Below are 16,340 nucleotides of genomic sequence, written 5' to 3' on the forward strand. Positions count from 1 at the left end.
GTCTTTATTAGTAACGTACCTCTTTATGCCTTTTTGGTAAATATTATTTGCCAGAATGTTATGCCAAGCAAATGCCTGGCTAAAAAGTTCAGTTCTCTACCTAGAAAGGCAATAGGCATAATTGTAATGGGGCAAAATTTAAATAGGCATAATGGTAATGGGGCAAAACTTAAAATTAGTAATTGAATACTACTTTTTAATGATTGAGATCTTATCATAAAGCAAGTAGATGAGGACTGTCATTGTAATATATGAATGCAGATTCAGACAATGTAACCTCATGATGTCAGAATGAAGATCTGTTGATTCAATTAATTTATCAGTTTCTGGGGCTTAATATTTTATAGATCCCATTGAAGAGGAAGATGCAGATATTCTTTACAGTTCAATAGAGGAACTACTGAAAGCAGCTGTTATGGCAGATGTTGATATTCTCTCAGACACATTTCAGCTTTTGATGGATTCTGCCAAGGATCTTTGCAGAAAGTTTTATGGTTTGGTTCCTGTTGGGCTCTGTCTTCCAGCACCACCATTGTACTGTCCTCAGCCAGCTTCTCTCAGTGAAGTAAATGTGTTTCTTGTATATTTGTTTGATGGTATTTATGAGTCTTTATGAGCTTTATTCTGGTTCTTTTAAGCTCATTTTTCTGTTTTTTTCTATGTCTGCTCATTTACCTTGCTAGCACAGCAGTGATGACGAAGTATGTGTGCCTCTGTGTTTTTTCCATAAATTATCTATGTTATAAAGAAGATGGAATTAGGACCAGTAACATTTATTTATGTGTCCTTTCTAATTTTGGGCTTTGCTTGTCTTTGCATTTTCAGGAAGACAATGATGATGTGCTTTTAAAAACAGAGAAAGAAGTCCGTCAGAAAGTGTCAGGAGTTCTTCAGCGAATTATCTTGCTCTTCCGGGCTGCTCATTGTTCTTGCTCTGCAGCACAGTGGTATATTACACAACTGAAGTGGGCAAGAAAAGTTATGCAGAAAGTAAACATTTAACTTTCTATTTTTAACTTGATTATTAGTTGTAAATATTACTGATAGGTTTGCAGTTACAGAAGCATTCAGTCTTACCTTGGCTTTGATGTTGTGTTTTGTACATGTCATCTTCTAGTTTTACACTTAATGTTCATTTTATAGGAGACCAGAGTTTAAAGATATAGGGTATCTAAATCATAAAATTATTCTTTTTGGGTGTCTTTCTACTTGGTAACATACAAATTCATTTATTTTCCATTGAAAGAAAAAAACAGACATTAATTGGGAGTTACAGCTGTTAGCTGGATGCTCCAAATCACTTAGGGCTGAATATTAACGGAGAAGGTAATGTTCACTTCAAGTAAAGGGATCATCTTAGTGCACAGAACTTGTAAGATATCATTTTACTTCTGTGTGATTTGTTTGCACAGAAGCAAGTTCAGAATAAATTAATTAGAAGTTTTTGTGTACAGTCTTAGGTCATTGTCACATTGTGTATGGCTCTTCCTTCCTGCAACCCCCACCCTGCACCAGCATTAATGCAGTGATTGAGATCAGGAAATGATATGGCTGAAAAGTATTTACTTCTGTTTGCATGGTCACATGCCTAATGTTGGCATGGGGAGCTGGTCAGATGTACCAACTGAAACTGGAGGCAAAGCTAGTCAGCCTTGCTGACAGCAACCTGGACTGTGTTGAAGCAGTCTGGTTTCTTGATCTTAGTTCTTCTTATACTTGGTGTTGCTGTTGTATTTCATGGTAATCATGAGTACCATTCAAACAAAATCATTCTTTGTGCCATAGCTCATATTAAACATACTCCTTTAAATGAATTTTCAAAGTAGTGATTTGAAGAAAATGGAAAGCAAGTTTAAGGGAGTTTTACTGATCTTGGCAATATTCTAATAACTGAGAGAGAGGCTATGCATTCAGTAGTGATACATGCAAAATGTTAACTGATTTTCATTTCCATTTTGATTGTTTACCTGTTGTTATAGATTCGAAAGAAAGGTTCTCTTCCTTTGCTGAGTCCATTCCCAGAGACTTTGCTTTGTTACTGCAATTTCCGCACTGCTCTCTATGGATCTACATCTTCTGGAGCCCATCAGTTTGATGACATTACCTGTAAAATTTTAGGTCTGTATGCAATAACATAAAATAATTTAGAGCTGGAAAAAAGAACACCAGTGAAAATCCACAGGTGACATATAAGCTCTTACTAGATTGAAATAGTATATTTCAATGTGTCAGGAACACATGCTTTTATGTTAGTTACCAAAACTTATTCTAAAATGTGCTGTTCTGGATTGGGGGTGGGGGGTTGTGTTAGAGACCTGATAGTTGTGAAAGAGCATGAGCACTAAGTGGGACTAAGGAGCTGTAGCTCCTTTCAGATCAATACTGAAAAATCTTAGACTGCTCCATTTAATTTATTTAAATAGAATCTCACCCTATTGCATGTTTGTATTGTAGGTTGGTTCAGAGAGTTCTGTGCATTATGTTGGATGTTTCACATTCGTGAAAAATTATCTGAAAACTGTAGGCGGTACCAAACTGCAAGGGAAAATATTAACAATATCAAGGTAATTGTATTCCTAATGTAGTAGAGCTACATCTTAATTGTATGAAGCTATGAGAAGAATTCTAAAGATCTGCTATATATTTCTGTGAGAACTAGTATTTGCTTAACACAACAAAATGAGCACAGTGCTTGCAATGTGAATTACATACCTGATGGTAGGGAGCAGTGTGCATGTTATCTCCATCTTCCTGACATTATTTTTGTTAGGCTTTTGCTTGGTATTTGAGTCAGGAGAGCTTCCAGGAAAGCAATAGCTTCTACACTTGTTGACCTAAGAATTTACTTTCTGGTTTGTTTATTTTCCCCTATGATATTTTGAGTATTACCTGAATAATATATACTTAGTACAAAACAAAAATGGGGTTTTATGGTGTGTTAAATATACATGGTTGTCAGAAAGAGTAATGAAAAAAATTAAAATTTAATCATGTTTTCTCTACTTATACCTTCTCAATTGATGTCAGAAATCCAGGAAGAGAAAGAAAGAAACTATTAGAATATTTGTCATGTATTTTGTAACAAGTCCAAAATTTTTCTTTATCAGAAAAAACAAGTTTCAGATAAATAGCATGGCTGTATTTCCAGTGGTGGATTATTCTGATTCTTCGGTACTTCATGTGACAGTGACAATGAGACAGAAAATACTGTTCAAAATAAACCAATCCATCTTAAAAGCCTCTTGCAAGGCTTAATTATCTTGCTCACAAGAAAGAATTTATGATCACCTGAAGTCAAAATAGAATTACTTACTTCACAGTTTAGGCAAATCCTCAGGTTTTACTTGTGGCTGTACTCTTCAGTTGTGTTCTGATGGAATTATTTCCTAAGCTGGTTTAAAAAAGCCGTTTTTTTCTCTTCCTCTGTTTTTTTAATGTAATTATGATCCATTACAACATTGATCTGTTTCTTGTCCTCATAAGCTGCTCTGCTTGGCAGATAAGTTAGAGATTTTTATTTTTTGAGAAGAATTACTATTTGCAATGTATGAATCATTTTGCTGAAATACATTGTTTGTAGTAATTAATGTTTCTGGTGATTTTTTTAGGATCCGAATACAAACAGACATGATACCTACACAGTCGAGCATTGTCTGAATGCAGTGGAGTGGGCTTGTCGAATGCTTCCTTTCTGCAGATTCATGAATGTTGAAGAATTAGTTCAGGATGTAATTTTGAGTTTGCTTGGAGAATTGCCACCAGTAAAAAAGGTAAAAGATCTTAAAACTAGAATAAAAGAATAGAGATTATCACAAATATTTCTCCTCCTTGGAAAACATGTTAGTTAGATTTTCTCATTGTATAAGTTCTGTGTGAAAAGACATCGACTTGTATGACAGCTACTGGAAAAGATGGGGTTTTTTTCGTGTAGGTGGCTGAGATTTTTGTAAGAGCATTTCCTAATCCTGAAGATATAAGAGTTCCACTACGAGATAAATATCATGGACTTCAGCAGCGACTCAGACACAGTACTGTTAAAGGTAATGTTCATCATTCTTCTGGAAGTTTTAAACAAGCTTTGTTTGTTATTCTAGTTATCAGCTTGTGACCGTACTTTCTGTCATACCCCATACAAAACAATTATTGTCATTTTGATTTGGACAACTTCTAGTTTTGTGACAAATTCTGTTTCCTTTCTGATACATACGATTTCTATACCAGTCATAGGATATCATGGCTTTCAAAATGTTGGTGTTTCTTCACTTTACCACAGTTTCTTGTTGAATTTATAAATGGCTCTAATGTATGATTTTAATTGAAATCTAATTCATGTCTCAATTTGAGACACTAACTTAAAACTGAAAATTAAGATTGAAAACTTGGTTTTCTTTCTTTCAGTAGATCATGAAAGCGAAGAAATGATGTCTGTTGTTATACAGTCTGCTGAAGAAGTGAGGAAGAGGGTCTTGAGACGTGTAGTAAAGAACATAGGCCCTATAGAAATGAATATTTGGGAGCCAGTAGAAGAGGCAGCATCAAATGATGAGGAACACTATTGTGACAGATTCTCGTTAGGCACTAGTCTAAGCACAAGCACACTTACTGATGTTGGGAATCCTCAGGTATATAATGATGCAGACACGGCAGACACAGTTTCAGATGCTTTGTTTACTGAAGAAACAAGAGCTCAAACACCTTCATTCCCAAGGTATGAGAAAATTGCAGCAGAAGGCTTTTGATTTAAATTAGGGGAAAAAACAATCTCTTCACCAGACAGGTTAATTGTCCCTATGGGGTATTTATCAAGTGAAGAATTACAGATTTTCCAAATCATAGAAACTGCTTATGTTATATGAGTTAGTATGTGACTAATAAATTATTGAAGTGTAAATTGCTATCAGATATGTCTGCATTCACATACGTTACTGCCTAGTTTCTGTCTGTGGATTTTGAATTTGATTAATTTGCCACCTGTGTATTGTACTAATGTTAATTTGGGGGTTTTGGCTATTTTTAATTTCCATGGAAGATAAGGAGCTAAATGTTGCATGTAATTCTTCTTCAAATGGATTTGCATATTAATGGTTCTTACATCTATTGTCTTACAGGGCAAATGAACTCCAACGACAAAGGGAAGTAGGTGGTAAAAATACCACACGCAAGATAAAAGCTCCTAACTGTAAAACAAAACATGAAGTGTGTAGGAGAGATAGGCTTAATGAACATAATTTGCCTGTAGTTGGTGTATGGGAATTTGAACGTGATGATGATGAGTATGTTGGATTTTTAGAACTCTTCTTGAGTTATGTTCTTGAGAGAGACCTGATAAAGTACAGTGACCTGGGAATTCCATTTCTCACTAGCTTTTCTGAGCTGCTTCGAGAACATGAATTGAACTCTCTCTTTTTTGATGTTCATACAACACTAAAGCGTCGACAAAACAAAACTAGAAGTCAAAGTGTGTTTAGAGCAGGGTCTTGCTATACTATCACCCTGGCATCTTATGATCCTGAAAAAGTGTCTGCCTATAATGATAACAGAAATTTTTTGGAAAAACCACCAATTGTACAGTCTGTTGGACAGCCCACAGAGTCTTCTGTGTGTAACCTAACAAAAGGACGTAAAGAAGGCTTATTTGGTTTAAAATACATGTCAATATACAGAGCTCAGACTGACAATCAAGGAGTCACTGTTGCACAAGCAAGCCAGACCTTTTCTAACCATACTTCCTCTACCCTGCAAACTCAGGCAATTCCTAAATACATTTACAAAACTCTTGATGTTGTTGGTATTGCTCCAGCAGAAGAACTGCCTATAGATTTGATGGGAAAATTGAGCAATATTTCAAAATTGCTGGAGTGGATGATCAGATGGTCTGACAAAAGACTGCCCTGTGGTTCCAATAAACAAGATTCCTTAGAAGAGACTCTCCCAGTGATACATTTGAAAACATCATCACCAGCTGTCCTTACATCTTTTTGGTTGTTAGAACAGTTATATGGAGACAGATCTCAAATAAAGAGCATAAAATGTAAGGTAAGAAAAAGGATGAGTGTTTGTGAAGTGTGTGAGTGAGTTGTGCCATGGGGAAAAATAAGATACATGGTTTACCTCATAGTTCTGTTCTCAGTAAAACATGGAATATTGATTATATAGCCTTTCTTTTTAGAGTTGCTAAGAGAAAAATTCTAGAAATACTGAAAATCTGTCAGTATGAATACTTCAGTTGGAGATGAAAGTTCTCTTTGGAAGTTCAAAATATAGGTCATTTATCCAGACACTGCATTTTTTGCACAAATGCCTGTGTCTAGTTTTAGACATCATCTTTGAAAAAACATACTACTGGACTAGAATATGGCAAAACAAGGCAAAGAATAATGTAATAGTTCCTCTCACAAGAGTTTTAGTTCATTTGTGTTTAAGGTCAGTTCAGATGCAGTCTGAATGGAGTATTTTAACTGGTTAAAGACCAGTGAAAAATTACAAGAGCTGTTAGAGAGATTTGGAGTATATGCGTGGATCTGAAAGATGAGATTGGCCAGAGGAATCTCGTATGTAGTGCTTCAGTTTATACTTTAGAGACAACTGGATCACTTCGTTTCTTTAATTAACAGTACACAGAGTCAGAGAATACATGAAAGGCTTTGAGGGAAGAGGGTTGTGGGACACATGTTGAAAAGGCTTTTCTCCAATTTCAAAATGGATTTTTTTTTTCCTACTTTTGGTTTGTATTTTCTGGTTTTTTGACAAGTATTTTATTTACAACTTACAGATTTTGTACATATATCTAACTACAAGGTTATGTATTTTCTTTTGCCTTGCATACTGTTTTCAGGGGTAATTTGAGAGTTCTATATTGTCTGGATAAGGCCAAATCTTACTTTATATATTTGTCTTGATTATATTGTCATATATATATCATATCTTTGGCAATTCACACTCAGTTGATGCTGAAAAATCTTTCTTATATTTCCTTTGAATAATTCAGAGGACCATTGCTTCACTTAATGCAAAAAGGGGAGAAACTCATGTTTCACAGGCAACTGTAAATCCAGGATTTCTTGGCTCTATAATGAAGAAAAGGATGTGAATTAAGTATAATCATTGTGTATTAACGTATTTTGTTTTTTTAAAAAGTAGCTGGTATTTTTTTTAACTAGTGAATTTCAATTATCATTATTTTTATTAATAGCATCCAGATGATCAATATCTGAAAGAAATTGCATCTCTATCAGAAGCCCAGTCTAGAACAGAGGAAGAAACTAGTATGGATGAAGGCTCTTCCACAGTGGCCAATTCTCCTCTCAATGTCCAGATTGTACAAATAGATGATAATATTTCTGAAAGTGATTTGGGGTAATTTTTTTTTAACCAAAGAACTCTAGTTGGTCATAAATTCTCTACTGAGCTGCATGAAGAGATCTACTGTTGTTATGTATTATATACATCTTTTATTTTATGTGAAAAGTCAAACTTTGGGCATATTGGTTACAGCTGCATATTCTACATCAGTTTATGTACATAATGTAGCTGTTGCATATTAAATTAATTGTATGTGATTGTTTATAATCTTAGTGATGTGGAAATAGAATCTAGATTTCCAAAATAATGGGTGTCATGGTTTTCTCAAAGAATTCAGATAATTTTCCCTCTCTTCAGCATAATTTCCTTTGACTTGAGATTTGTGGTCCACAATGTTAGTTTGTTTTACTCTGGATCTGTAATCTAGCTATATTCATATGTGTGCATGTCAGAAAAATAGATAGAAAAAAGTAAATACTTTATTTAATAATATCTTCCACTGTCTTGAAGATAAAGAATCCTTAAACTGAACTCCTCTCTGGCATTTCATCTTATATTGCTATAAAGAAAGAAATTTACCTCTAGTATTAGAATATGTATGAGAGAGTGAGTTATATACATCTCTAGTATTCTGAAAATAATCTCTAGTATTTTGAGACATGAGTGTATGTCTTGTCTGACCATTTTCTCTTTTTTCAATAAATGAAGTTCCTGTGAGGGAGATAAATGTAGCCTAAATCAGATGATTTTGAAGACATAGCACAGTTTGTGGGGCAACAGCCTGTCTGAAATAGTGTACAATTAATGGCACTAAAATATCACAGCTATGCAAAAAACAATTAAGCTTGGTTTAAGTTGTAGTCAGAGAGAAAACCTAAATGAATATTGATTATATCACAACAGTGTTTATTTTAGTTAGGCACTAGCCTGCAGTCTGAAAGGAACAGCATATGTGAAGTGAGCCAGACACTTAGATTGTTAATTGTTTCCTAATCTCTATTACCAGAATGTCTGCAAAGTCAAAATATTTCTGTAAGAAGAAAAATAATCATGGAAATAATTCTGTGCCTCATATAACTGAAGATCTGAATGAATTGGGATCATTTGTTCAGCAGGAGTTGGATGTAACATCAGAACAAGGTTTGTTTTAATGATATATCCTTTTACTATGATCTGACTTATAAAGTAGTAGAAGTTTTGCATGGATATGATTTTATGTCCCTCTGTTTATTTAATCAAAAAAATGCAAATGTCTTCATTGTTCTATTGGAATGATTTTATCCAGTTTGCATTATAACTAAATTATATTGAATTGTTTTATCAAGACTTTCCAATTGCTTTTTCATTATGTCACTTTTTTCTATAGAGATAGAAAAATGTATGTTAACATGTTCTATTCTCTCATATACATTCATTCCAGAAATATTTTCACAACTGTGCAAAACACTTTGCAAATTTTAAGAGCTGAGTATGTGTAAATTATCATAGTTGTACCCTTTACATAAGCTGGGGATTTTTTTACCTCTCTCTTTGGGTGCATGCATCAACACTAGTAAGAACACAAATTTTGAATTTGCAGAAGCAATTCTGAACACTCATTCCACACTAGTCAGAAATCACGTGACAATACTATAATCTTTGTAGTTTTCTAATTTAGAGTAATTGTGTTTATATTGTAGAGTTCTTTGAGGAGCCATATGAAACTTCAGAGAGCTCCAATAGCTCTGTCAAGATCAGACCTGAAGAACATCAAAGAGAACAGGCAAGTTGCCATACAATCATCAGAGATCATAGAAACATTTGGGTTTGGAAGGGACCTTAAACATGATCTCATTACAAACCTCCTGCCATCAGCAGGAACACCTTTCATTAAACCAGATAATCCGGGGCCCCATCCAACCTGGTATTGAACACTTTCGTGGATGGGACATCCACAGCTACTCTGGGTAACCTGTTCCAGTGCCTCGTCCCCTCACAGTAGAGAATTACTTCCTAAAATGTAATCTAAAACCACACTTTTTCAGTCTGAAATAATTTCTCCCCCCGCAACCTGTTACTCTGTGCTCTTGTAAAAGGTCCATCCCCAGTTTTCCTGTAGGCTCCTTTAGATACTGAAAGACTGCTCTGAGGTCTCCCTAGAGCTTTCTGTTCTTCATGCTGAATAACCCCAACTCTGTCAGCCTTTCCTTGGGGGAAAGATACTCCAGGGCCCTGAACACCCTTTGTTCTGGACTTGCTTTAACAAGTATTGGGGAACACAGAGTTGAACACAGTGCTCCAGTGAGTCTTCCAAGGACAGAATAGAAGGGAGAATTGCCTCCATCAATATGCTAGCCATACCGCTCTGGATGCAGAGCCCAGGATATGTTTGGCTTGGACAATCTCTCAGTATTCTTCACCCTTTTCTTATTTTGACCATCTGTAGGCTTCATTTTTATGCTTGACTTTGTTCAAGTACTCCTTGTTCATTCATGCAAGCCTCCTGGCATTTTTGCCAAACTTCCTCTTCATTGAGATGCATCCCTCCTGAGGCTGGAGGAGGTGATTCTTGAATATTAACCAGCTTTCTTGTGCCCCTCTTCCTTCCAGGGTGCTATCCCATGGGACTCTATGAAGCAGATCCCTGAAGAAGCCAAAGTCTGCTCTCCTAAAGTGAAGGTCAGTGAGTTTTCTGTGTGTCCTTCTTGATGCCCTCAGGAACTCAAATTTGCCATTTCATGGTTGCTGCAACTAAGGCTGCCCTTGAGCTTCATATTCTCCATCAGCTTCTCCTTGTTGGTCAGAATGAGGTCCACCATAGTACCTCTCCTCACTGGCTGTTCTGTCACATGTGGAAGGAAGTTATCATCAATGTGTTCCAGAACCTCCAGGTTCTGTGCTCATAGCACATTGCCTGTGCTATGCTGTGCTGCCCCTCCAACAGATACTGGGATGGTTGAAGTTCCCTATGAGGATCGGGGCTTGCAAACATGAGGTTGTTCCTATCTGCATATAAAGGACCTCATCTTCTTCATCTTCCTAGTTGGGCAGCCTTTTATCAGAACCCCACTGTAATATCACCTGTCCCTGCCCTCCCTCTAAACCTGAGCCATAAACTCTTGGTCAACTCCTCATCTCTCCTGCCTGTGCTTCCTAAAGGAAGAGCCTGCATCCATCCATTCCAACACTTCAATCATAAGAGCCATCACACCACATGTCTGCAATGCCAGTAACATCGTATCTGGCAGACCTAAATATTTCTGACATTTTTTTTTCTCCATGCTGTGTATGCTTGCCTGGAGGCCCCAATGAAGCTGACTTACTGGCAGGAGTAGTTGTAATTCCTTTATGCAGCTCTTCAGGTGCTCTGTTGACAAGCAGCTCCTCTCCAGGCATCTCTTTCTGACTCTGCCAAAAATTGCCCATCCCCTGGCAATGTTAGTTTTAAAGGCCTCTTCGCCCTTGCCAAAATTATGACTGAAGGTGCTCTTCCCCTTCTCTGGTAGATGAACACCATCAGCCCTCAGCAGACCAGGTTCTCAAATCAAGTCCCATGGCTAAAGGAGCCATGTCAGTCCTGTAACAATTTGTTATTCACCAGTTTCAAACCCTTTCAAACCCCTTCCTTTTGACTGAGAGGATTGACTGTGCACTCCAGAGCCCTCATTTCTCAGCCTGCTCATAGATGTGTCACTGGAACCTGTGTGAAACAACAGCAGCAAGTAATAGTGGGCTGTACAGGGCTCGTTTGTCTCTCAGAAGCATCCCTGACAGGAGCCCCAGGGAAGCAGCACCTTTCTAGAGAGTGTGTCAGGTCAGCAAATGGGTGCTTTGTTACCTCTGAGAGTTATCTCCTACTACCACCCATCAGCTTTCCTTAGTTGTGCTGGTTCTAACACAGGGAGCAGCTCCAGCATTTCTCCTGATGTGACGGGAGAAATGTAAGAACATGGAAGCATTGAATTGTTACACATACTGTTTTCAAAGTATCCTGAATTCATCAATATATTTGTGAACTTGAGGGCTAAATTGTTTAGGGGTGGTGAATCTTCTTCCTTGCTCAATAATAAAATTAACAATTGAAAGGTAGTAAAGTGACATCTACTCTGAGCACTTATGAAAATGTGTGTATGCTTCCATATATATATAGATGTATTATATATTCATAAAATTGAATTGATTTTTAAAAAGTTAAATATATGGAGATGTTTATTTTACTTCTGTCTGAAAACTCAGTCTGGATTTATAAATAAGCCTACTTTTTTGTGCATGATTTTTGGTCATAGTTACCTTTTCTTTGAAAGTGGCTAAGGGCAGAGCTGCTATGCTATGTATTGTGGTCTTCCATACATAGCATAACAACTCTGTTTAATGAATCTATGACATGCAAAATCCTACATTTGTTTCATTTTCTTGTTTTGTAGGCAGTTTGTGTATAATGGGGTTGTTTCCACATTTTCATCTTTACCTAGGAGATGTTAGATAAGCAGAATATATACCCAGGGTCATACATTAATATGTATTTGGAACTAAAATCTTATAATAATTAGATTGTGTTAAGAAAGAAGATTCTCAGGTAAATTGTTAAATCTTATAATAATGAGATTGTTTTAAGAAAGAAGATTCTCAAGTAAATTGTTATGTCTCCTTGTTGCTGATCTGTAACTGTCTTCTGATAACTATGTAATTTTGATTATTTTTAGTCAGATTTTTGTAATTGGATAATTTATCAAAAACACATTTGCCACAGGCTAAAAAACTTGTATTTTATTGAAGCAGGAGAGATAGAAAAATTTGCAAGTTTAGATCTTTTAATATTTTTATATTCAGCAGGGTGCCATTTCAGCTGTAGATAGTGCTCAAGATCCAAATATGGAAGAAACAAAGGAAGAAAAGGCTGAACAGAATATGTAAGTGACTTGTTGATTTTTTTTAACTCTTAAGTCTTTTAACTTTGCTTAAAAATCTAAAGTAGTTTTGTTAATGATTATATCCAGTGATGTCTCAGGGGTTCCTGCTGTTGCTTAAAGCAGCAAAGTCATAGTTGCAGTTTCAGTCGTCTCCTATATTTTACATATATGAAGGGCTGGGTTGATGAGTCATTATTTTAGTAATGATCTAATAAAACAAGCACAGTTTTATTAGAAAGCACAGTGGGCAGGTGTGTTTTATCTAGGAGAAAGATAGAAAATAACTGGGAAAATAGGAAATCTTATTACAATGGCATATAAATAAATGTTCCTATGTATACATAATGTTTGTGAAAGACTTTAAAATTACTTTTAGAAAGATTTTAAATTCTCTACTTTTTAAAACCACAGATTTTTGCTTTAACTGAGTGTAAGATGCCCCTCAAGAATTTATTATGTCGTTGTTTTTTCTCTTCTGGAGATGCAGATTATAGTGATATTAACAATATTAGTTAAATTGGATTTTCTCTTCCTTTGTCTACCAGAATCAACCTTTTCTTTGCCTGCTGTCTTGAATAGCTGGAACTTTTTCAGTGCTTTTGTTTGAGTCAATTTCTGATTGCTAGGGGAGACAAAACATGAATGTCAATGTTTGCCAGCTCAGATTGCAATGTAATGCAGTAATAGAAGCGATGCAGATATGTATAGCTTTGATCTGGTGGCTTTCAATTACTTTATCTCATACTAATTAAAATACTTTTTCAAGAGGTTATGTGTATATTTATATACATACATGTGTAAAAAATGGAAACAGGCAGCATAACAAATTATTGTAGTACTTGCAATACTACTACTTCTCTCTTTATAGTATGACTAAGGTTGTTACTAGCACCTTTTCCCACTCATTTTCTTTAAAACAAGATGCAGAAGTTCCTAGTTAAGGTAAACCTATGCTGTTTTATGTAGTAAAGAATTATTTTTTATTTGAAGTAATGTGATGTGTAGTTTTGACTGCAAAGTATTTGCAGGTGGAATGTATTGTATCTGCAAACTAAGGAGCTTTTTCTGAAACTTTTTTCTGCGATAATGCTTGTGGATCATATACTCTCATGTGTTGTCTGGAATATCACATGACACAAATGTTAATTCAGAGCTACCAGATTTCAAGAGACATGGTAGTTTTGTTTTCTGGTTCTGGACAGAATTCATTATATGATATTACTGTAGAAGATACTTGATTATATAGAACACCTGAACAATAATATTTTAAACTTATATATAAATTTAAATTCAAATTAGTAAAAAGCATCTATCCTATGGCAACTGATAGATTTACATAAATATATACAAAATAAAGAGCATGTTGGAATTGGGAAACGGAATCAGGAGTCAGTCTTGGGCTTTCAGTTCTAGAACAGTCCTCTATGAGGCTTTTTTCAGTTTAGATGAAAATATGAACTGTGCATACTTTTGGACTTCATTTTTGTGTATCTCTAATCTCTTTTCCTTCTTGAGCTTCTCATGCTAACTCTTTTCAAAAAAAAATTTGCTCAAACTTTTGGCATTTCAGGTCATTTTTGCACATTCTAATTGCCTTCCAAAAGATTTCATGTGCTCTTTCACACCTATTATGTATCTATAGCTTTTACTCATTATCAATTACTTTATGATCCCTTTTGTTGACATGATTGGAGGCCATTCTGTACAATTGTAAAAATTTCTCTTAAGAATTGCCTCCACAGAGACAAGTCCGAGTCCTCTAAGAGTTGTATCCATAGCAATGTCAACATTTTTCTTAAACAGAGAAAATGTCTTTTGGGTTAATTCCCGTTGGTGTAAGTAAAGTCCTTCAGTTTCTTTATAGCTTAATGTAAATCCTAACCCTCTCTTCTTCATGTAGGGAATGAATGTATTTAATATTCTTTACCTACTAAAATATCTTGTTATCACTGTGGGAAAATGTTTTGTGGGAAAATGTTATTGTATGTGTTACTCCAATTTTAAATTATTTTCTTTAATCTAAAATCTTGTTACTTTCTAAGCCCAAATATTTAAAGGAACATTACTTTAAGTCAAAATTAATCCACCTTCTTCCTTATTTCAGCCAAAAACGTCCCTCTTCATTTTTCATCAGCTGATTGACTTTATGACTGACCAGGCTTTTTTTCTGTCTTTTTTGTCAAATTGTTGTTTTCTACCTGTATCTCTAGTGACAATAATATTTTAGATAAACTTATGCTACAAAATCAGGTAGAACATACATATTTACTACTATTTTTAATTCTGTATTTTACGAAGTATTAGGAGATATGTTGTACGTGCTCTCTGTTCAAGATCATGCACTGTTAATTACTTAGTTGTTCCTACAAATTAATTACGTTTTTAAAATACACAGGTATCTTTAAAATTTTTCTGGATTGATTTAAGACAACATGTATAGCTGTTTTGAATGTTCTGAATGTTTTTCATAGTTTGTTCTTTTCTTTCTTAAGTAGTGTAGATACTAGAAGTGATTCTCAGCCTTCTGAGACTGCTGTGTCTTCTGTGTCAAGTCTTGCCTCCCATACTTCTGTTTGTGCAAAGAAGCAAGAAGTCAAGGCAGAAGTCCCTAGAGAAGAGAAACCAAGCACATCAGAAACTGTCAGGCAGATGCTGCAAGATGAAATGTTTAAATTAGTTCAGGTGAGGGCATCTAATTATTTTAAGTTTTCATGGTACCAACTGTGTTGTTAAAAAAATGGAAATAGTTACTGTTTTAAGGACCTTCTGTGTCTGGTTGGTTCAGTGCTGGCTAAATACCAGTACACCCACTAGAATGTACTTACTCATTTCCTGCTGTGAGATAGGATTAGGTGGAAGGCGAGGCAGGCTCAAAACTTTAAAAGGGTATAAAGAAAACTTTATTAACAGTAACTCAAAGAAAGAATAATAAGAATCAGAATAAAACCTTTAGAATAGTTCTCCTCCCCTCTACAACCTTTTCTCTCTCACTTACAATGTACAGAAACAATTCAGTCAGTTTATCACCTCTAGAATAGTCTTTCTTCCATTCACTTAGGGAGGGGAGTTGCCCTTGCCATGCCACAGACTTCTCCACAAGAAACAGTCTCCCATGGCTTTTAATGTCCATGAATAGCAGCTGCTTAGAAATCTGCAATTGTGGAGTTCCTCCCATCTTTTGCAGCCTTCCCACTGCTGTGTTTATGAGCTGTGTCAACTTATGGGCTACTGTTTTAAGGATGAAGTGTTCAACAGCAAAGGTGATCTTTATCTGTTTCAGGGATCTACATCTCTGGGAGCAGAGGTCTTCTTCTCTCCCTTGGGGCAAAGGGTCTTCTCCATTTTTTTCTCTCTCTGTTCAAATTTCTCCTGGGATCACAACTACTTCAGCATCTGCTTGCTATAGCACACATACCTGTGCTTATATCTACAAATTGAACACTTCATCCCCCCATACTTCCAATGAGTTACAGGGAAGAAGAGTCTGATGTATCAATTATATCTTCTCCATAGCCTTACAAGAAGATTTCAGTCCAAACCTGAGGCATCTCCTCAACCCTCTCATTTGGGACTTGACTTCTTCTCACTGACCTTCATGTCTCATGTTGTTCTCTCTGTGTCTCTACTCTGTCCTTTTCTCTCATCTGAGGGAGGATTGAAGGTTTTCAAGTCTTATCTATGCCCTAAAAAAGTTAAGATCTCGCTGGGGGCCTGCAGATGCTCATGTGATCCCTGCCAGGTGTGTCCAGAGTGCTCACAATGATGGATCTGATGGATTTTTAAGCCACGCTGGGGCTGTGTTGGAATCTCTGGGGCCCAGGCTAGAATGCCAGGCACTGCTTTGGCTGCATGGCATGGCTGTTTTCCAGCCTCTGCTGCGTTCAATTCCACGGGCTACAGAGCTGCCTCTGGGGATTTTTTTGGCACCCGCACTGTGGGGAGGGCTGGGATCCCAGCGCCGATGGCTTCCCTTCCTCGTGCAGGGCAGCCACTGCCCCCGGACCGCAGCAGAGCCTGCCGAGACAAGGGACCAGGCCAGCCTTGGTACCTGTTCCCAAGCCAGAAGGGAGAGAGAGAATTCCCAGGGTCTGTTCGTTTTCACATGTGTGTTCACAGAGGCAGATCTAGTTTTTAATTGGCTCATTAATA

General features: G+C 36.3%; 1 protein-coding gene across 1 annotated transcript in view; it reads left to right on the plus strand.

Annotated features, from left to right (window-relative positions):
* CPLANE1 (ciliogenesis and planar polarity effector complex subunit 1) overlaps window positions 1-16,340 on the plus strand; it is a 62,809-nt gene that overhangs the window by 20,757 nt on the left and 25,712 nt on the right. The window contains exons 19-32 of the mRNA XM_077790522.1: window positions 348-565; window positions 826-990; window positions 1,980-2,118; window positions 2,455-2,564; window positions 3,609-3,770; window positions 3,932-4,040; window positions 4,399-4,708; window positions 5,109-6,036; window positions 7,193-7,356; window positions 8,309-8,442; window positions 8,982-9,064; window positions 9,892-9,960; window positions 12,112-12,191; window positions 14,684-14,873. Of these exons, the coding sequence (XP_077646648.1) occupies window positions 348-565; window positions 826-990; window positions 1,980-2,118; window positions 2,455-2,564; window positions 3,609-3,770; window positions 3,932-4,040; window positions 4,399-4,708; window positions 5,109-6,036; window positions 7,193-7,356; window positions 8,309-8,442; window positions 8,982-9,064; window positions 9,892-9,960; window positions 12,112-12,191; window positions 14,684-14,873 (2,861 nt within the window). The remainder of the gene's footprint in view (window positions 1-347; window positions 566-825; window positions 991-1,979; window positions 2,119-2,454; window positions 2,565-3,608; window positions 3,771-3,931; window positions 4,041-4,398; window positions 4,709-5,108; window positions 6,037-7,192; window positions 7,357-8,308; window positions 8,443-8,981; window positions 9,065-9,891; window positions 9,961-12,111; window positions 12,192-14,683; window positions 14,874-16,340) is intronic.

This window comes from Lonchura striata, chromosome Z (assembly GCF_046129695.1).
Source record: "Lonchura striata isolate bLonStr1 chromosome Z, bLonStr1.mat, whole genome shotgun sequence".
Lineage (NCBI taxonomy): Eukaryota > Metazoa > Chordata > Aves > Passeriformes > Estrildidae > Lonchura > Lonchura striata.